The 22,319-nt window shown below is 40.8% G+C and overlaps 1 protein-coding gene across 1 annotated transcript in view; it reads left to right on the top strand.

Annotated features, from left to right (window-relative positions):
- foxp4 (forkhead box P4) overlaps positions 1–10,947 on the top strand; it is a 105,997-nt gene extending 95,050 nt beyond the window's left edge. Inside the window, exons 12-18 of the mRNA XM_030052538.1 lie at positions 1,013–1,238; positions 2,303–2,379; positions 2,487–2,588; positions 5,637–5,758; positions 6,419–6,485; positions 8,172–8,344; positions 9,586–10,947. Coding sequence (XP_029908398.1) covers positions 1,013–1,238; positions 2,303–2,379; positions 2,487–2,588; positions 5,637–5,758; positions 6,419–6,485; positions 8,172–8,344; positions 9,586–9,733 — 915 coding nt within the window. The 3' untranslated portion in view covers positions 9,734–10,947. The remainder of the gene's footprint in view (positions 1–1,012; positions 1,239–2,302; positions 2,380–2,486; positions 2,589–5,636; positions 5,759–6,418; positions 6,486–8,171; positions 8,345–9,585) is intronic.
- The last annotated feature ends 11,372 nt before the right edge of the window (positions 10,948–22,319 follow it).

A 22,319-nucleotide genomic window follows, 5' to 3' on the forward strand; every position in this document is an offset into this window, starting at 1 on the left:
TGATTCCTGAGTCAAGGCCTTGAACCGTATTCACATCCGCGCACAACAAGCAGGGAAGACTGTCGAGGAACACATCTCGGCCTGGAAAGACCATCAGCCTGTTCTAATGATATTATATTCACAATTATATCAGCCATCCATAATGTTAACTTCCATAGATGATGCTCATGCTGAGGGGTGAATGGGTTGTTGCAGTAGACATGAAGGAGATATGTAGAAAATTCATTTAAAGGCCCTGAGCTGAAAACACTCCACTCTCAGCACAAAAAAAAAAAACAAAACTAAATGTTTGGATGTTCAGTTTAGTTTCGCATTTCCAAGCTTTGTTTTTTTGATTGTATACATTACAGTAAGGGCTATCAAACTATCAAGGGCTATCACTGTAGGTTGTATGTGGAGAGAATATATTAAGGAAAGAAACCCTAATTTACACTCATTTTGTTTGTATTGCTGTTTGTGAGGCTTTATAATTGATTATATGACTACAGTTTGGAATAGGGATGTCACAAGAACTAATACTTAGGCGCCAAGTCATTACCAAAACTTTAGCCTTAGCCTGTATATGGAAATATGGAAACACTTTAAGTTAGAGTCATGCCTATAGGACAGTAAATCCAAATGAGAGAACACACCTGTTGTATTTCTTGTATTTATTGTTACTGTAGGACATTGCTTACAGGTCCTCTAATGTGAAGTTGGTATTTAATTGGGCTGCTTTGTTTTCTATTTGAATGCTATAGGCCAATATTGCACTTTTAACTATTTTTTCTTAGTCTATCCTGTCTGTGTTTTTAATCAAGTGAAACACATAAAATTTCTCTTTACCGGTTAATGTTTACACAACTTTTTTGAATAAACTATAAAACTCCTGGTTTTATACCAATATGTGATATATATCATTAGGTTGGAGGTCAGAGTTCAGTTTAGCCACTTTTTTTAATTTACCACTACATCACTGCATCTGCCTTAATCTCTTAATCTCACCTCTCTCTCTCTCTCTCTCTCCCCTCAGCTGAACCTGGCTTCCAGCGGCTCTCTGTTAAAGCGGGAGAGCGAGGCCTATCCAGAGGGTCTCCCCCACCCCCCCACCTCGGCTGCCGCCCCCATCACCCCTCTGCGCCAGGGACCCTCGGTCATCAGCTCCTCTAGCCTGCACACACACTCCCACTCACACACGCATGCAGTCGGGCCCATACGTAGGCGCAACTCTGACAAGTTCTGCACCCCCATTGCCTCAGGTAGACTGTCAGCGAAACTCTCCTACAGATCAAAAATCCTTTTTCTTTTCTTGCCTTCCCTATATTTATTGATTCTCTCATCACTCACTCACTCTGATTGTATGATGTGTGCATGGTATGTCTGTTTTTGGTTGCTGTTTTCATTTTCTGTCTTTATTTCCTTGGCTCCTCTGCCACAAAGGAAATATCAAATTTCCCAGCAGGAGCAATAAAGCATTTAACAAATGCTTTCATTCAACAAGCATCAGTAGCAGCCTTTTTTTTTTTTTTTCTGTTTTTGAGTGGATTTCAGTTGATTGCAGTTTTAATTCTAACTGCCCCCAAAATAATTTTACACATCTTGAAAAATTTGGAAAATATATTCAATTTTATGTTATGTCTTATGAGCAGACAAAGTTTTACAAAAATGTCAGTAACTTTTCAGACTGTAGATTTTCAGTGATATTTTTTGCAGAAACAGCCTTTAAATAGAAACAAGGGGAAATGTCTTTTTTTATAAGGAATGAATATTGGATTTTATTTGTTGATTCCACTGAGTTATATTGGATTCAAAAGAAAAATATTTATTAAAAAAATTACTTTCTATACAGAGTAATCGAGGTTGAAGAAGTGCTTCACAAAGCCCATTAAAATGTGCTTAATACATGACATATTAAAGAAACTCCAGCACCTTGATTTTGTAAGGAAAAAATGGAAAGCTGTCCTTGCACTGCCCTGTGGTTGTATCAGTTTAGTTGCACTGATTAAAACTATTTGTAACACATGCAATAGTTTTTCAATAGACTTAATAGAGGCAAAGGGGTGGATTTTTTATTTATTTATTTATTTATTTTCACTCCTTTCTGTTTTATAGATTTTTTTTAAAAAACAGCCTCCACACATTTTAATAAGTGACAAAAAATATTTCTATATATTTAGATCCAAATTCATATATAGGATGTGGAATTTGCAAGAAACATTTCCTTTTTTTCTTATTTTTCTAATTAGACTTTTTTTTTTTTGTGCATTTACATCAGCTGACATAATATCACCATGTTTTTTTTGTTTTTTTTTTTTTTCTGCAGAGCTGGCTCAGAACTGTGAGTTCTACAAGAATGCCGATGTCAGGCCTCCCTTCACCTACGCCTCTCTTATACGCCATGTAAGTCAGTCCGGTTTTATGCTTCACCATCTCTCCTCCTGCTCCTTTCTCTGTCTCTCTCCTCCACTAAGCGTTGCACTCTTGGCTCTGTCCCTTCCCGTCCTCAGGCCATACTGGAGGCCCCAGATAGACAGTTGACTCTCAATGAGATCTACAACTGGTTTACACGAATGTTCGCCTACTTCAGGAGAAACACAGCCACATGGAAGGTGAGAATGCACACACACACACACATATACACACACAGGTCCTTGCATGTCATCCTTATGATAATGTTACATTGACCAGTTTTCTAACACTTTAACTGAAACCTAATTGTAGTTTTTACCTTTAGCCCAAATTCCTCATCTAATCTAGCCTTAATCCTTACAATGCGTAGCAAAATTGGTGTTAATATAACTCTGAGATTGTAAAACTCAAGTCCCCACCCCTTTTGACAGATATATCAGCTGTATGCACAGACAAGCAACTGTTCAGGCCATATTGGATAACTCTGTGTAATTGTCATGGACTAAACAACACACACTAGCGCTGGAAATGTTGCTATGTTATCTAGATCTTGACCCTAAATTCAGTCACCACCAGCACACTGAAGCACTGCAAAAGCCTAAAACCTCTATTCAAAATGATAGCACCATAGCACATGCTCAAGTCACACACACACACACACACACACACACACACACACACACAGCACATATACGATCACCTGTCACCAGCAGAATTTTTTAGCTCAGCTCAAGACTTGAATGATTTGACAATTATTAGTCATTGCTGTCTTTTATGAGACACCTTCCCTCTGCTCTCTCTCTCTCTCTCTCTCTCTCTCTCTCTCTCATCTCCAACATGGCACATGGAAAGTCAGCCCCACTTAGCCCAGCAGACCCACATCTAGCCATCATACAGCCTCATTACAGAGACACACATGCACACTCATACTGCTCTTGATCACACACACTAAGCCCCCCCACCACCACCACCACCTCCACCTACACACACACACACACACACACACACACACACACACAAATGCACACACACCTGGCCTGATCCCGTGCCGTGTAGGTGCTGACCCATTTCTAGAGAAGCCTCACACTAATTTGAGTGTCAGTTCCTCCAGAGAGAGAGAGAGGAGAAAGTGAGAGAAGGAGCGAAGGAGCGAGAGAGACAGGAGGGGAGGGGTGCAGCGAGACCCCGGACCTCTTCTAATAGCCTTGAACTGGGGAGGGAGGGGGAGGAGTGCAGCGAGGGGAAGAGGGGAAGAGACAGGGCAGCCAGGAATATCTTCACCTCCTCATCTGACTTTTATAAATTTTAACTATTAATGTCTGGTGTCTGCTTCCTCTGCTGTTGGCCCTCCAGACCTTTAAATATAGCTCGGCATGGCCTTACGTATTTATATAGCAGCTCTGAGAGTCAAATAGGGCCGCGGAGATGTATGTTCTTTAATAAGTCATAAGTTATATTTCATGAGGAGAGCTAGGGGTGTCAAAGAGTGAAAGTCATTGATCAGAGAGACAGAGAGACAGAGAATGAGGACAAGAGAAAGGAATAGAGAGGCAGAGAGAGAGAGAGAGAGAGAGAGAGAGAGCAGGAAGGGGAGGATGGAAAGAGGAAGAGAAATGACTTGAGTGTTGAGTGTAATCTTGTGGCGCTGCATGATGGGGGAGAGGCTTTGACACAGTTAAGAGGCCTGAAGAGGTTCTGCTTTTTATAGCAAGATATCGTATTTAACTCACCAGGAAGACAGGATGGAGTTTAGTTCACCCTTTTTCATTCATTCATTCATTCATTGTCTTTACCTGATTGTTCCCATTCAGGGTCACAGGGGGTCACGTTGGGAGAAACACAGGAAAACAGACGACCAGTCCATCACAGATCCTCTCACAATACTCACAATCATACCTGTGGGCAGTGCAGTTTAGAGTCTCCAACACACCTGACTTGCATGTCTCTCTTTTTTTTTTTTTTTTTTTTTTTAACAGTTGTCAATAGAGCACACGGTCCTTTTCCTAAAATTCCTGTCTCCAGCTGTCGGCCCCTTTCAGCCGGGGGGGGGGAGCGGAGATGAGTGGTGCATGTGCTGTGACCCGCTGTAAATGGCTGCTAATGTTTTAACTGGGAGAATTAGGCTTTCATCACGGAGACGAATGCAAATAGCACCGCAATAGCACTGGTGTCTGGTGTGTGTGTGTGTGTGTGTGTACGTGTGTACGTGTTCGCACTGTCAGGGTGGCGGTCGGAGATTGGGGTCAGACTCATTTACAAAACTTAGCATCACAGCTCGGGGGTGAGGGGATGCGGGGGAGAAGGGGTTCCTCTGCTGATTATGGCTTGTGTAATTATGTGTGTGTGTGTGTGTGTGTGTGTGTGTATGTGTGTGTGTGTGTAATTATGTTGAGGAGTGATGCATGCCTGGCCTGTCCCTCCCTCTCGGCTTAGAACAGCGTGTCAGAGAGAATATGCAGGATTTAATTATAGACGAATTAAAATTGGTAATGAAATTGGGCATGAACAAACTACAAATAGCAGATGAAAAGGGAGGCCTGTCCCTGAGGGGGTGAGACGCAGATAGCGGTGTGCCTTCCTGCCTGCCTGTCTGAGAGCGTGCGTGTGCGTGCGTGCGTGCATGTGTGTGTGTGTGTGCATGTATGCGAGTGTTTGCATGTGTGTGTGTGCTGATAGTGACTGATTAGAAAAATTCCAAGATAAAATAGCACTGGGTAGTGGAGAACTGCTGTCTTGTGTTAGCACTGTGGCTGTAGCTACGGTGTGTGTGTGTGTGTGTGTGTGTGTGTGTGTGTCTATGAAAGAATACGACTGAACAGCGAGGCAGGGCCATTTTCCTGGGCTCATGCTGCTTAAGATCACGGTGCCTACTTGTTCGGGGATTTCTAGTATATCATGGAAGTCTGAGTGGTGCATCTCAGACGGGGGAAAATCAGGAACTGGATACATTTCTCTGGGGATGTCGGGGAATATCAGGGATTTTAACAAATGGGTCTCCGTGATGGAATAATCCTGAATGTCCTTGTTTCACACAGACACTGTAGGAAGTGTTCTGTCGCGGGAACTTCACTGGCTTTTCCACTGTAGGAAATTTCTGAGCTGAAGAATAACATCCCTGGAATTGTTTCATCGGGGCCGGAGCGGGAATCCAAACCGTTGTCAGTGTCCGGCCTTCAGTGACTTCAGCTCTTCCTCTTCTCTTCTTTCCCTTTCCCCCTCTCCTCTCTCGCTCGTCTTCCTTCTCCCAGAATGCTGTGCGCCACAACCTGAGTCTGCACAAGTGTTTTGTTCGTGTTGAGAACGTGAAGGGGGCCGTGTGGACTGTGGACGAAGTTGAATACCAAAAGAGGAGACCACCAAAGATGACCGGGTAGCTGTAACACACACACACACACACACACACGTACAGTGTACAGTTGAGGTTGATGTGAGTGTGAGCTTATGGGTGCTGGCATTATGATTGCCTAAATAGACCCTCTATTATTACCAACAGGCCAACTCAGCAGTCAAGAAAGGCTGCTGGCTTATCGTGTGTGTGACTGCGTGTGTGTGTGTGTGTGTATGTGTGTCTGTGTGTGCACGCATTTTTTTTTCCTGTTTGTCGACACCATTTGTGAGCAGCTGTGTGTGATGCAGGAGAGGAAAAAGCCTTGTTAGCGTGTGTAAACAGATGTTCTCTGCACCCGCCAGAGAAACCAGCGATAATTACACACTCACACACACACACACACACACACACACACACACATAAACACACAAACACACACACGCTCGCACACATACATACACGTACACCTGCACTCCAGACATCACATACTTCCATGTGTATGTGTGTATATGTATGTGTTGCAGCATCTGTTTACAGTCTGCATGTTTCTACTTGTAACAAACATATTTGTTAAATTTGTCAGAGTGTTTTGGCAGAGGTGACATCTCACATATGCACTCAATCTGTGACTGTGCTCTCTTTCTCACTCTCGATGTGTGTGTGTGTGTATGTGTGTGTGTGTGTGTGTGTGTGTGTGTGCAGAAGTCCCACTCTGGTGAAGAACATGATTTCAGGCCTGGGTTTTGGATCCCTAAATGCCAGCTACCAGGTACAGAATGCCTTTCCATCCTTCCTCTCTCTCTCTTTCTCACACACACACACACACACACACACACACACACACGCACGCACACACACGCACACTTCCAGCAGCCAATCGCAATCAAGAGCACTAATATCAATTCCCTCTTATAATTAGCAGATTCCCTAACGACTCCCTCACCCCCTCCACCACACACACACACACACACACATACACCACAGACCCTTCCCCTCACTGCCACATAGATATGCACGCCATATACACACGTGCACACACACCTACACACACACACCTACACACCTACACACCTACACACACACACACACACACACACACACACACACACACACACACACACACACACTATTGGGGGACTGAGATGATTTATAGCATCAAGTAGTTGTCAATTAAGGTTACCGCATAAAATTATCGCCTGTCCCAGAAAACCCATCTCTGAGCCACTGAGAATTCCCCGCCTTTTGTCTTTTTTCCTCTGTGTGAGAGGGGAGGCAGGGTCCAACCCGGCTCATCTGCACACAGCCGGACATGACAGAAGCCACCTCTGTTGCTTTGTTTGTTTGTTTGTTTGTTTGTTTGTTTTTCATTCTACACTCATTGATGTTTCACTGTGTTTGCATCTGTTTGCTAAAGCTGAGGATGTGGCTCTATTTCCCTTGACATTCCTGTAGAGATATGAACACACACACACACACACACACACACACACAGGCACGCGTATGGGTGAGCCACAATGGGGAAAGTGTTGTATGTAAGTGCCCCCTAGTGGCCGGTTCAGTAGCATCCACTGTATAAGTGTGCTCCATGATGGAAGAGTTCACACTAGTGCACAGAAAAAAAAAAGTCTCCAAATAAGTGAACAAAAATAAGTTAAACCTTCCTCCTGTTTGTCCTGTTTAAATTACACCATACAGTTCTGGGAGCGTGTATCTGCAGCACAGTTTTCACTCAACCAAATTTTACGTTTCGGTTTTGATACAGTAGTTGTCCTGATTGTTAAAGAGCAAAATAATAATAAGAAGAGAAGAAGATATTTCAGTAATTGGTTGGTGTAATGGTGTTGTTTCTTAGTGTCAGCTAATGTTGGCTGTGTTTCTCAGACTAAGACCTTCACTTTGTAATTTTCTAAATGACCAACTAATGGCCACACAACAAATGATGGACTGCTGATACAAGGCAGCGATAAGGCCAGCTTTTTTTTTTCCTGGGAGGTTTGGGGGACAGATTTTACAGAGAACATTTCAGAGCATCCAATGCCACTTTGGAACTGTTGCGCAAAAAAAAAAAATTGAGCTATTCATCATGCCAGTCAAGCCAAGCCTTTATTCACCATCATTTATTCAACTAATGCAACTAATTCATCACATAATTTCTTGATCAATAAAAAAAAAAAAAAAAAAAAACTCAAGAGAGGATAACTTTTTTTTTTTTTTTTCAAAACTGAGGAAAATTTAATTGAATTTTACAGATCATAAAAAAATAATTAATAAATACATAAAAACGTTGACCTTGGACAGAAACCCAGCTTGTGTTTGTGCCTGTTTGTGCTTCAGGGACAGTGTCTTACACTAGTAAATAAAACAAAATTCTCTACCACTTCCCTGTCTTGCCTATTTAATTTGAGCAGTCAGTACTAACTGCTGAATGTGTGTGTGTGTGTGTGTGACCCTACAGGCGGCTCTTGCAGAGAGCAGTCTGTCCCTGCTGAACAGCCCCCCCCTGGTGACCCCTCCGTCTGCGGCCAGCCTCAACATGCTGCATGTGGGCCACGATGATGTCAGCTCCACCGTGGAGCAGGTCAACAGCAACGGCAGCTGCAGCCCCACACTCAGCCCCCAACAATACAGGTAACACACACACACACACACACACACACACACACACACACACACAGATAAAACCAAACTTTAGGGTTATTGATCTTTATTTATTGAAAATTGGTCAATAATCTCCATCACCAATATGATGCCAGTTCCTCCCTGACCACAGCTACTGAGTGTTGTTATTTAAATTATCGAAAAGTTGTATTGAATCAGTGCAACAATTTGGTCATTTTCTCAAACTCTCATACATTCTTTGAGCAATCTGCAGGTGTAGAAGAAAATAATTACATTTATTCCAGTTACTGTAACTGAGTAACTTTTATGTATACTTTTACAGGATTTTTTCAAGTCAGTAATTTTTTTTTTTTTTTTTTTTTTTTTTTACATTTTTACTAAATTTATTACGTTTAATTACCTTTTTACATTTATATTTGCAAAGTATGGACTCCCCATAAACACCACAAACTTGACTGTCAGAAACTCGTCATTCACTAGTGGATGGTCAGTTATCAAAGAAGAGAAAATTATGTTAGGTAGGTAGGTAGGTAGGTAGATACTTTATTCATCCCGCAGGAAATTCACATTTTCTTCAGCAGTATCCACAGATTACAAATTAAGTGAATAAAAAAAATAGAAATAAAGAATAAGATCTAAGTATAACAGAATAAGATCTGAGTACAACAGAATAACCTAAGTACAACCCAGTGTGCAAAAAGCAATGTGCAAAAAAAAAACAAAAAAAAAAAACGCTTTGTTTGTGCACTTTATTTTGTAGATTCTATATTTTTAAAAAGAACCCAGTTTGACCTTTGTCCTCTCAACCATTTAAATAAGCTACTTTTTACTTAGATTATTAAACCAGCACTTTTACTACAACTTGAGTAAAAATTAACAGCATGAGATATGCAAATGAGATATCATACTTTTCTGATTTGCACCTCTAAGAATTTATGTATAATGCTCCTGTGCTTTTCTCTATGGCCTATAAGATGGATTTGGGAGAATGAGTTAAGATTTCACTTATTCTAAACGAATACAATATTTAGATATATCTATTTCAAGATAAAGAAAATGTGAAGTTGATAAACTTTCTTATGGGTTTCGACCTGGCTAAAAATGCAGAAATAAAATCTCAGAGAAACACTGTAATTTTATGCTTTATGGCGCGGGAAGAAAATAGTTTCAAGATATTAAATATTGCCACAAAATCAGCACAGTCAAACACTGGAGCTTCCTGTAGCTAACAGCTGTGTGTTCTCCTGCAGCCACCCGGTGCATGTGAAGGAGGAGCCCACTGAGGTGGAGGAAGACAGTCGGCCAGTCTCCCTCCTGGCCGGCGTCACTCACAGCCTGCCATTGCCGAGCGACGAACGCGACCTGGAGGAGGAGCTTCCCACCGAGGAGCTGGAGTAGGATTGGCCGAGACCGACCAGAGGGGCGGGACTTCAGTGGCATCAATCCCGAGCCCTCTCCTCAGTGTGAAGAGGAAAAGATAGCTACATGTAAAAGAAAAGAGAGAAGAGAAAAAAGAGAATGTTTTTTTTTTTTGTTGTTTTTTAAATGAAAATGCAAGCAACCGAAAACAACGCTGAGAAACTCCAAACAGGGTTAGATGACCTCCGTTACTTTCAGACGCAAAAACAAGACTGTGGAGCATTGCTTTAACTCCATGTGTTTCCTTTCCAACACTTGGCTCAAAGGTGTAACACCACTCAACACACACACACACACACACACACACACGCACACACTTGCACACTCATTCACTTACACAAAAAATGTGTCTCCTCATCCTCCTTTACCCCTGGTAAAAGCAGCCTCTATCTAGAGACTCCCAGGGGTGCAGACACACACTCTTCCCCCTCGCCCCTGCACTCTGCACACACCCATCTCACTGTTATCTAGGCCTGCCTGGCTCGCCGCTTTATTTCTGCACCAGTTGAGTTGACATACAGCTGTGTCGGCACGTGTTAGAAGGAGAAGAGGCGCACACACAAAAACATGCACACACACACGCACATATACATCGGATCATGTGTATATAGATTTGGAGCAGTCACCAGGGGCTGTGCAGTATACCTCTCCTCCTTCTCCCCTTTGAGTCTATCACTTGCTTTTTCATTTTCTTTGATTTGCGTGAAAAGAAACTGTTGGGCTTTGAGATGGAAGACAGGAAGGAAGGACGAGTGCTCTCAAAGATTACCTCAAACAGTGCTCCCCCACTTCTGCAGAGCGGGCTCCCCGTCTCCACGTCGGTCTGTGATCCCCCGGTGAGGCTGACCCCGATGCAGAGGGCGACCTCCAGAGGCGCGCCCCCCCCCCACCAACCCCCACCCGATTCCGGCCCAACTTCTGCCCCCCAGCAAGACACTTAGACACAGACATCTTTTACTCTTTAACTCTTTCCTTCTAACTGAGAAAAAAAGAAGACATTTTCCTACATACCCCCCTCTAACCCTCGTCCTGCCCCCCGCCCCGCCCTCGTCACCCCAAAAAGACTGCAGGAATAGGACCATTTGGTGCTGTTCTTCTCCTCTCCTCTATCTGCGGATGGAGTGATGAGGTCAGAACACTTTGAGAAAGACAAGAAGAAGAGAGAAGGCAGAGAGAGAGAGAGAAAAGAGGGAGGAAGAGTCTACAGAAATATTGTGACTAAAAGAAAACAAAAACTGTTCACGATTATGGAATATAACAAAAAAAAGTGTGGTAGTTTTGTCATTTCTTTTTTTTTAATTATTTTATTTTATTTGGTGTTATTATCTTTGTTTATTTTCTGAGGATCAATATTTCCGTGGTGGTGTTCAAAGTACCTTTTCTAAGAATGCTGTTTTTTTTTTTTTTTTTTTTTTTTTTTTTTTAATTTGTTTCATTTACTCTGCTTGTTCACACCATTCCAAACAAGTATTGGCAGAAAAGGAAGCGCAGTATTGTCCTAACTTGTAATACCCCCACACCCCCAGCCTTGATCCTGTCCCTCTCCTACCTAAACCTTTCTACCCTAAGTGTAGCAGGCAAGAAATTTGGAAATAGCACTTAAAGTTGCCATTATCCAGACAGTTGAATTCCTTTTTTTTATTATTATTCACTCTCATTCACTTTTCTTTGGTTGTGTAGTTAGTTGAGAAACGTCAGTAATGCTTTAAAAAAAAAAAAAAATAAATATATATTATTACTGCAGTCAGAGAATACCTCATCCCACAAAGGTTCTGCCTGGAACTGTGTCCAAATTGTTAAAGAAATAAAGGGGAATTCTTTCTGTGGGACACCAAATGTGGCAACTCTGCTCAGCTTCGGTTCAAAGCTCTATGGTTGTAATAGTTACTGTGTTGAAGCTATCTGCAATTCACTGTGTGAGTTTGTGTTAAAGGAATAGCATGTGAGATTTATTTTTTGTTCATTTTGTTTTCCATGAGCATAAAAGCATTACTTTTCTCTACAGTGCCATACCAAATTTAACTTTTTTTTTCTCTTTTTTTATCTATTATCTGCTATTTCCCGTTTTATTTTTGTTACAGGTAACCAAAGAAATATGTAGAAAACCAAAAACCCTGTAGTTTATTTTTCCCCCTTTTGAGTTTGCTTTTATCTTCTTGAGAAAAAAAAAAAGCTGGCCAAAAGACAACAAACCAGGAGTTTGAATTCTTATTGTTGTATTATCATAGAACTATTATGTTGAAATTATTCATGACTTACAGTGCTGACCATTCAGAAAACCAAAGTGTGTAATGCAAACTAGAATTTGGTGACATCAAAGCTTTTACATGATAAGTGGTTATGAATTACATTAGGTATGAGGCCAAAAATAGTATTAACAAACCTCTGACAGTTCCTCTGGAAAAAAAAAAAAAAAGAAAGGAAAACTAAAGAAGCACTTAGAGGTGAAGCCCTGTCACTCCCATGCTCAGGCTAACTGTGTTCTAAACACAACTGTAGGACTGGCCCTACTATGAGCAGCCCTGAAATGAGGCACTCATGAGGCACTTGAATATAACACATATATGTACCTTTGCAAGTTCAGATGCCAGCAAAAAGAAAGGTTAAATGCAGAATTTAAATATTTGGCTTTCCAGGTTATTTTTTCCTTGTGCTGTAGTAACACACATTTGGACTTTTTCAGTCGATGAAAACACTAAGAAATGGCTCTTAAAAGTCAAAATTCCCTCTGTATGAAGTATTGGCAGGCAGAGGGAGTGTAATGTGGTTACAAAAGTCACATGTTTGGACAGGGAGTTATTCCAAAATACTTATACCTATGAAAATTACAACAAAGAAGAACTTAACATACCCATGTAAGAGGAAAAACAACCAAGGGATATCATGTAATTAACAGTTGGGTTCATATTTTCATACTTTTTGTCAAACTAACTCTTGCACTTCAGACGGTTTTCTTGTTTAATGAAAGAGCCTTTCTGATGACTTTGTGTTCAAACAGGACTGTTTCCTGTGACATTAGAGACTGATTTCTAACAAAGTACAAAGTGGCAGACAGACATCTTGAAATGAGATATAAAACCAAAAATAACACTACCTCCTTTTCAAAAAAACGGTTCAATACATAGCCAATGGGAGACTGAACTCTCTTAACAAATTTTTCTTTTCTCCATTCTTCCTCAATAATAATAAAGAATGCCAAAATTGTTGTTACACTTACTATATGACTGACAAAAAAAAAATAACAAAAAAATATATATATCTGGTTATTTGGACTCCCTAATGCATTTGCTTGAGCCCGAAAAAGTAGAGACGTTTCACTTTCCATGGAGTTAAAAATGACTACCTCTCCTTAAACCACATCTAAAGCACTCTCTTGGTCTCGAAGTGTGTTGTGAAGTGGTCACCATATTTAAAAGGTTTTCTATCCGCTGTATAATATTGACTGTCTCCCTGCACCCAGTTGGCACTGAGCTCTGTGAACAGCCTCTTAATTGTGTGCTCTAACTGTGCATATTGATGCTCAGGCGCCATTGTCAGCCAATGAGAAACTGGTCATTAATGGTTGCAGGGGGCTGGTTGTCAGGGAGATGATGGGCAGAATATCAGTGCCACCAGGACACAAATGCACGCACGCACACACACACACACGTACACACACACGTACACACACACACACGGCCCGGTAGGGTACAATAGACGCTAGAAGCAGGGCTATGGGTTAGTGCAAGCAGAGGCTCTGACCATCCAGATATCCAAAGATACGCGCAGAGCAACCCCCCCTCCCTTCACCAAACACACTCGCAGAGACGCTGAGAGGACTAACACACACTTAGAATAAAATTCATCACTACTACCATCAGTATCCAAACACTCACCAAGAGGAACTGCTGCATACAGTACCTAGATGGTCTCTGACTTGTGCTTTAAGGTACACCTGTAAACCAAGCTGTTTTATAAAGATGTAGATTGACATGCGTCGATGGTGTTCACAGGTCACCATGTAACTCTTCTGTTCTTTCTCCAGCTTGGCATAACATGATGTATTCTTGTATATTAATGCTTGGCTTATCTCTCCAGGGCATTCTTTCCCATTTTGTCCTTTGATTTTCTCTTCTTTATTTTGAGGTTTGTTTTTTTTTTTTCTGCTCCTGTTTAGCTATTGTAAAGCTTACAGCTCTGATTCCTATACTGTACTGCTAATGCTGAAGTATATGTATTTATCATATTAAGTGCTGCAGGTATCTTGGTTTAATAGTTTTGTTTGTTTGTTTGTTTGTTTCCATTTCTTCAGTTTTCTTCATAAAACGTCTGGGACGCTGATTTTTTAAGTGTATTATCTCTAAAAAACAAAATAAATAAAAAAAAATAAAAGAATAAAAGTTAGATCAGTGGTTTAGGTAACACCTGTTTGTATATTTATCTTAGCTAGGTCTATTTTGATACTTTTTGTCTCTGTACTGCATTTATGCATTTTTAAGGAAAGAAAAAAAAATAATGGAAAACAAACTAAAAAGTTACTTCATTATGTATTGATACCTCAGAAGGACTTTTTCTCAAAGACAGGACCAAAACCTCCAAAAAGAAAAAAAAGATAAAGAGGAAAAAAGTAAGAATATGTAGCCCCTCTCTTGCTTTAAAGAAAAAAAAAAGGAGCTATAGAAAGGTGTTGCTGTTGGTCCTTTCAGGTGCCAATATGTGTCCCAGCTCCCTGTGACCCCTCCCTCTGACCCCTGACCCCTGTCATTCCTGTGCTGATCTCCGACCCGCAGAGCTGTCAATCATCTGCAGGCGCCATGGGGGTGTCACTGAGTCACATACCTGGTTCACGGTGACCAGTCACAAGCCTCATCTCCCAGTCCCACAGAGATAGATCAAAGACTGACACTCTTGCATTTTTGATACTCCTCCTCTCACATAGTTTCAATACCAAAATGTGGAATGGCTTTCAGAGATGCAGCTCATCTTCTGACTACCAAAGGCATTGCAAGCAACTGTTGCTTAGTCCAAACTCCTGAACTGTAACCAAACTGTAACCAAACCAATGCCACAACCTTAACCAAACAAAAACCAAGCTACTTCCAAAACTCTCCATCGACTTTACTCTTACCGATCACCTTTACTGATAGCTGTCATCTCTCGTACAGTGCATTCTCGTAATGGTGTTGTAGGACCAGTCTGCGTCCTAGCGGCTGATGACTGACTCAATGGACACATGGACCCCAAATCCTGATGTGTGATTGGACAGTTCTGAGGTGTCATCATGAGGGGTAAGGGACTCTCAAAGTGGAGTGTTGCCTGATGGTATTATCAAGTAGACGGCCAGAATCCAATGGAACTACCACTTCAGCTCTCCTCTGGTTAAACCTTAGGAATGTGTGTACATTTTCAGCAGTGACTCTCTGTATTGTTTCTTAGTTTCAGTTTACCTGTTTACCTCTCTTTATCCTTTGATTTTTGTTCTGTTTCTTGTTTTTGAAAGTGTGACCCAGGTGAGCGGCAGTGGCAGGGACTGGGTGACAGCTGACCCCGCCCTCAGCCCCTTCATCCTGGGTGGCCATGTAATGCCAGTCACTGCCCTTTCCTTCATGCTGTATAAAAACACACACATATATCTGTGTATTTGTAACCTGAATCTTCTTGTGTCTGTCCATGCAGACAATAAAAAACTGTACAGTAGGTCTAGTTGCATGTAATCTGTACTAATTATTGACAATGGCATTATAAAATGCAATAAAATACTTATTACACTGTCACATGCTTTGTTCGTCCTTGTCCTGTCTTCTCCTGGGGGAAGAAAGGAAATACAATTACACACACACACACTCACACACACACACACACACACACCTGCATACACAAGCACCTTGGAAGAGACTGCGCCCTTTGAAAAATGTAGTTTGAGCAGGTAAAATTCTGTTGAAATAGCAGTTTAGCTCCATTCAAATCACTGACTGAAGGTAATTGTGAAACATATGCAGTATAAAGAAGAAGAAAAAAAACCTAAGAGCTCGCCACTTTGGAGTCAGCAGCAGACACCAGTATCTGCTGCTGAGTCTCTGCTGGTAAAGGTGAATGTTCAAACACAAAAAATAGAAACTGAAATGATTTATTGTGCTGATAGTGAAGAACCAGACTCAGAAATCAAATAAATAAATCAAGATACTGGCATTTCAGACTCTGAACACATATATTCATAGAGGCTGACATTTTTTAATTGACCTGTTAGTTATTTATAAATGTAATGGAAATCCTTTTTTGTGATCTCCTGCCAATATTGCTTTTGAAATAGTTTTCCCCTGCAATATAATTCATTACCTAAACAGTTTATATTTAGATATAAACTTTTTCCTCTTCATCTGACCTGCATGTTCTCCCTGTGTTTGTGTGGGTTTCCGCTGTGTGGTCTGGTTTGCTCCCACTTGCAGGTAAGGTAAACTGGAAACAGAAAATTCACAGGTGTGAACGTGAGCATGAATGTATTTGTCTGTCTATGTGTTAGCCCTATGATGGGCTGGCTTTCCCTGCCTTCCCCCTAATGCATGCTGGGATAGGCTCTAGCCTCTTGTGACTCTAAATAGGAATAAACAGGAATGGAAAACGGAAGCCTTAATGTCTTTTCAAAGTATGAGCAAATGGCCTCTCAGCATCTTATTGGAGCATGAAGGTACATGGTTCTGCATGGCCAAACATAAAATTACCTCAGCTTCACTTTAAAGTGACTGAAGTTATTATTCTCTTACAGTGAATATGAAAATGCCATCCATGCCTTCATTGTCTCACAGTCGGACTACTGCCATTCCCTTTATTACCTTCTCAGTAAAAATACCCTGTTCTGGTTGCACCCAAACAAGTACTCATGCTACTACTTTTTTTTTTTTTTTTTTTTTGACAAGATACAGAATTGATTTTAAGTTCTCTTTGACCACTTTTCAGGTGTTACATATCCTGCCACTTTCATATGTTGTAGACCTTTTGTCACCATATGAGCCAAATGGCAATTAAGATTGGATCATAGATGAAGGGTGACAAGGTTTTTATTTTTAGGGTAGTTTGACTCAGCATCAGTATCCTCTTTAAAATGGCTTCTTAAAAGACATCTCTTTATGATATCTTTTTCTTTGAGTTGTTTCTCTCAGATTTCTAATACATTTTCCTTTTACATATTCATATATTGCTTTTACATATTACTTTTACTTTAACCTTGCTTTTAAATTCTCCTATTTTATACCTTGCTCTTTGAGAAGCATTTTATAAACTAAATTAGGAATGGAATTATATTTTTTTATGTAAACTTACATAAAAGAATGAGTGCACAAATACAACAATACAAGCCTGAGAGGTGAGCAGAAATGAGGCCTGCAAACCTACGTATCTGTAAATTTGTAGGCCTAGTTTTTCCCTAAAAAAAATCTCACTATACACTTGCAGTTTGTTATTATAGATTAATAATCTGTATTCCTGCAAGAGCTACATATAGAAAATGCACCTTTAATCTGATATATAACTGCTCATATACTGCAACATTTAGTTGATTTAGTTAACTTGACTGTTTGGTTGGTTGGTTTGGCATTATGTTCCATGTTAACTAAATCATATATATATATATATATATATATATATATATAACAGCACTGGTTTTAGCTTTAGAAAAAAAAAAAAACACTCCTACTAAATATGTCATATAACCTTTTTAAAAGTATTATACTTGTTTTAACTTGACATAAAAAAAAAAATTAAAAAAAACATTAAACTGCATCTGTAGGTACTCAATGGCTCAAAGTTTCTCACTCCTGTGCGTTGCAGGTACTGAACTGTAGTAGGTGAGTGGGTTAAGGCTTGAAGCAGTGTCAGTCCTGCAGGCCTTGGTAGAGGTCAGCAGCTGTTGTGATACAGAGAGTGGCCACCAGGAGGAGTAAACAAACCAGACAACACAAGCTGCATCTCATAAACACAGCTCCGCAAGCCTAGCAGCAAACATCAGCCTGGTCCACTGACCTGCTCTGGCCAACAGGGAGGGCCTAACTGTGATGGCCAACAGAGAGACATGAGTACAGATGGTTGAAATCTCACAGTAGGTGGTGGGCATGAGAGAAACTGGCTGGTGTGGTTTGCTGTGTCTCTACTTAATTTTTTTTTTTTCACCCAGATTCTCCATTTTGATTTCTCTTTCTTTACCTCTCTCCTCACAGGTATGGCATATGCCCTACAGCTTATCTTTAAAACTCAGCACTGCATCGTGGATGTGTTACCACAGGGAGAAAAAATGGAAAATGGTTGAATGTTTTTGGAAAGTTGAAACTTTGTTTAATCTTGTGCTTTTAGTGAACTTCTCCGTTAGTCAGCTGGGAGGAAACTTGCTCTTGACGCTTAAATCCCTGTGACATTTGGTTTTGGGAGAGACCTCATCATAAGCCTATTAAAGACACTCACTTGCACATACAAACACACACACACACACACACACATATGTGCACACACTGACACAACACATCATGAATACTAAAGAGAAACTCAGTACCATATACAAGGTGAGCCAAGGTGCAGAGCAACACACAAAGATGTTATTCTTGGCGTGGCACAGTAGTATTTGGCATAAATCTGAGTCTGAAGCTCTGAATATATTTTTAATGCTCATCTGGACAGAGTAACTGTTAGGTGTGTATGTGCACATGACTGTGTGTATTGACTGTGTGTCGACCTATTGGTGTGTGTTGTGGAGGACTTGTTTATTTGCACATTCTTGTACATCTGCATGCCCATTTGTGTGCATGTGCTTGCATCACTAAATTTGTGTGTGCCATGTGTGTGTTTGCATGTGTGTGTGTGTGTGTGCAAGAGAGAGAGAGAAAGAGAGAGAGATTGGGCGTGTGGGTGGGTGTGGAGGGCTGCTAGTTCGAGCAGTATGGAGAACACTGAGGTCCAGGCAGACCCTCTGAGTCACAAAATAAATTTACTGAAAGCCATACTGACATCTCTCTCTCTCTCTCTCTCTCCCTCTCTGCCTTCTTTCCTTCTGTTTCTGTGGGTAAAGGAGTGGTCTCTTGTCCAAACAGTATATTGACTCACTCAGAAAAACACAACACACTGTGTATCTCTTGCACGCTTCCACAAGATCCACTTATTCAGCCTAATGAGCAGAGTCTCTCTCTCTCTCTCTCCCTGTGCTTAAATTTAGACTACCAATTTACAGTGTTTACCATATGCTGCACTACAGTTGACACAACCAAGCTTAAAATATTCAAGTGTAACTTATTAGTATTTTGAGGAGGAGGAGGGGAAGAAGAAGAAGAAGAAGAAGAAGAAGAAGAAGAAGAAGAAGAAGAAGAAGAAGGTGTTAGTTTCAAAAATATAGCTTTTCAGGGTATAAATGCATGAAAACAGCAAAATAACACAAAATGTGCTAATGACCCAGTAGGTACATACTGTAGCATAAATTTGAGCTGATAAGGTGTTGCAGTAGTTAACGAGCGCTGGAACTGCACAACTTGTATGCATTCTTTATCCATGTCTTGTCTTGAATTACAGCGTTCAAATAGCTGGCCTATAACTGTTTATGTCCCACAGGTATGCTGTCTCCTCTCAACTAGCCTCCCCAGAGAGGCCATGACTCTGATGAGACAGTGGATGAAACTCCATGGCTACATGTGTGGCAGGCTCCTCGGGGCTTAGAGACAGAGAGAGAGAGAGAGAGAGAGAGAGAGAGAGAGAGAGAGAGAGAAAGAGAGAGAGTGAGTGAAAGTGCCCCAGCTATAGAACAAAAGCATCTTTGTGAATGATTGGAACCACATTTTCGCCCTCCTCTCTCTCTCCTCTCTCTCTCTCTGTCCTCTCTCTCTCTCGCTCTCTCTCTCTCTCTCCCTTGCTTGGTCTCTCCTCTTCCAGTCACACCAGACTGTTCAAAACCACTGAAACAATCAATGTCAAAAGTTTAGAATAATACCCAGAGAGGGTCTCAGCAGATATTCTCTCTACATGTGGCTACAGTTTCACTTTCTCTGAACACACACATCAACACATACTGTCTGTCTGCCTCCGTCTGGATCCCTTCCCTCTCTCCATCACTATTTTTTCTAGCGGCCCATCCCTGCCTGTGTGATCAGATGCTGCATCCCATGCAGTCAGGTCAGAGGTCCTCAGCCGATAAAGCAGCTCCAGGCTCAGGCCTCAAATCTCTGACGTTTGGCAAGAGAAGGCAACCTGCTCTTTCTCCACTGGCTCTCAGTGGACTGGAAAGCCTCCACAGCTTCAGAGGCCTAAGCCAAACAAAGAGCAGGTCTACATGCTGTGAGGAAGGCAGAATTGCTTTAAAGGGACAGTTCATCCAAAATACATAACATATATATATATTCTCCCACTTACCCCTAGTGCAGTCTATCCATCCCGGAAATTTCTGTGTGATTTGGAGAGGTTTCCAGTCTGCTGCAACCTCCTTTCACTCCAGTACAATGGAACTGGATGGGTATTGCTTTATAGAACTCAAACCATCAAAAGTTTACATGTGAAAAACTCAGCAACAGCTCTTTCCAAAAATAATGACATGGATACCCAGCATAATCCACAACTCTCACGGGCAAAATGTTTCCTTGGGAAGTATTTCCTGCCAAAGTGCACTAGCAAACTGCATCTATGCGCCTCCAATTCTTACTTGCTGGGGGCGGACAGACATAATTTGCTCATGTTCTTTGATAGATTGCACTAGTGGTGAGTAGGAAAATATGTTTGTTTGTTTTTTTGCATGAGCTTCTTTTAAATAAGGCATGCCATACACTGCCTTTCTGCACAATTCTCATCATCAATATGTAGCAGAAATAACTGCATTCATGGTTTGTGACGCCAGTTTCACAAAAACAAATTGTGGCAAGGTTATTGTAGACCAATTTTATTAAGTACAAACATAATATTGGTCTGACCACCATGTTTTTTAGTTGTCCCTAAGGTGTTTAAAATGGTTTTGTAAGCCTGTGGATAGTAGAATTTTCTCAACCCCTAGAAGACCCTGTAATCCCACTACTGAAGTTGAAATTTAAGTGAAAATCACTTCAATTGGAATTACAAGATTTTCAAGTGACAACAGCAACATAAGAGGTTAAGTTATAGTGTAATATAACATGGCAACTCAGTCTTTTTAGAATAGTATCAAACATTTTTGGTTTTGATTTAATGATTTTATTTTTGACGGTCCAACTTCCCACTCCCTTGCTTGCTTCATTCCATTCTAATGTAAACAAGGCGATACTATTCAAGTCAAAGGGCACAAGTTGGTACATTGCACTCATGTAATGCCTTTCTTCCAATTACAGTGCATGGCTGGGAACAAATCCTGTGTAATACTTCATATCCCTTGGAGGGATATTTACTATTCAGGTTCAGGAAATAGCCTGTACATGTTTGTAGTTTGGTTTGTGGTGCCATGCATGCAATAAATGATTATTATGCTTGTGTGTGTGTGTGTGTGTGTGTGTGTGTGTGCATGTCAGCAGATCCTGTTTCATAATTGGAAGCTGATTTGATAGCACTATTGGAGGTGTGGAATGTGGAAAGGCACTGCCATATTTGTCTGCTTGGAAGGCCCAAAATGTCCCTGTTCACCTCTGCAGTACACAGCCAGTTAGAACCAAATCAAAGCCAAACGCCTTCTCTGCTTGTGCGAGGTGTGTAGTGGGTGCTCTGTGACAAATGCACGGCTTCAAATGAAGTTTGATTGCATTACTGTTGATGGTATTGGCAATCTGACAATTTTGTCGGCAATAGTACCTGTGAAGTGCCGGTATTTTATAAATTGTAAATAAGAGAGAAGAAGACATGAATGGTGAAGTCTATTGAAGGTCATGAGTAGAAGCTGGAGAATAGAGAGCATATGCTTTTTCAGGAAGTTGATGACAAGGAGATAGGTGTTTTTCACTATTTATCTTTTGAATAGATAGAGACTCAATCATGTTCAAACAAAAAGAGCTGGATGTAGCCATAATACTGTAATGAGTCGGCAATGTCAACAACCTTTGGGTATTTTGAAGACTTGGTTTATTCATGTGGGTCCTATGGCATTTATTACCATATAATTATATAAATTTAGCTGATGTGATGACATCAGACAGGTTACTATAAACAGACTTCACACAGGATTTTCTCATTAACACGTTATGTTTCTGTGAATTTGCTGAAATAAGTGATTTTCATTTGCTATAGTTTGAGAGTGCTACTGTATGGTCTAGCCCCATAAAAAATCCTTTCCGGTAGAGGATAGAGTGCAAGTTATGCATCAAAAGCAGCAAGGAATTGAAATGTGTTGATAGAAAATAGCTCAAAGGGACTATGAAACACTGCCAGTCATTGTTGTGCTGAATTTGACAGACATATTTGATTACATTTCTCTAGAGGTGACTATTTTTTTAATTTGTCATCATAAAGACTAGAAATAAATATGAAAGAGAAATACTGAAATTTTATATTGAGTCTGTGATAATCTGAAGTGTACCATAGACCTAGACCTCTCTAACACTCAGCACTATCAGTGGCCACAAAAATCCCCTACACTCCAGGCCCAGACGGAGTCTCAAATACTTAA

Source organism: Myripristis murdjan, chromosome 5, assembly GCF_902150065.1.
Source record: "Myripristis murdjan chromosome 5, fMyrMur1.1, whole genome shotgun sequence".
NCBI classification, from domain to species: domain Eukaryota; kingdom Metazoa; phylum Chordata; class Actinopteri; order Holocentriformes; family Holocentridae; genus Myripristis; species Myripristis murdjan.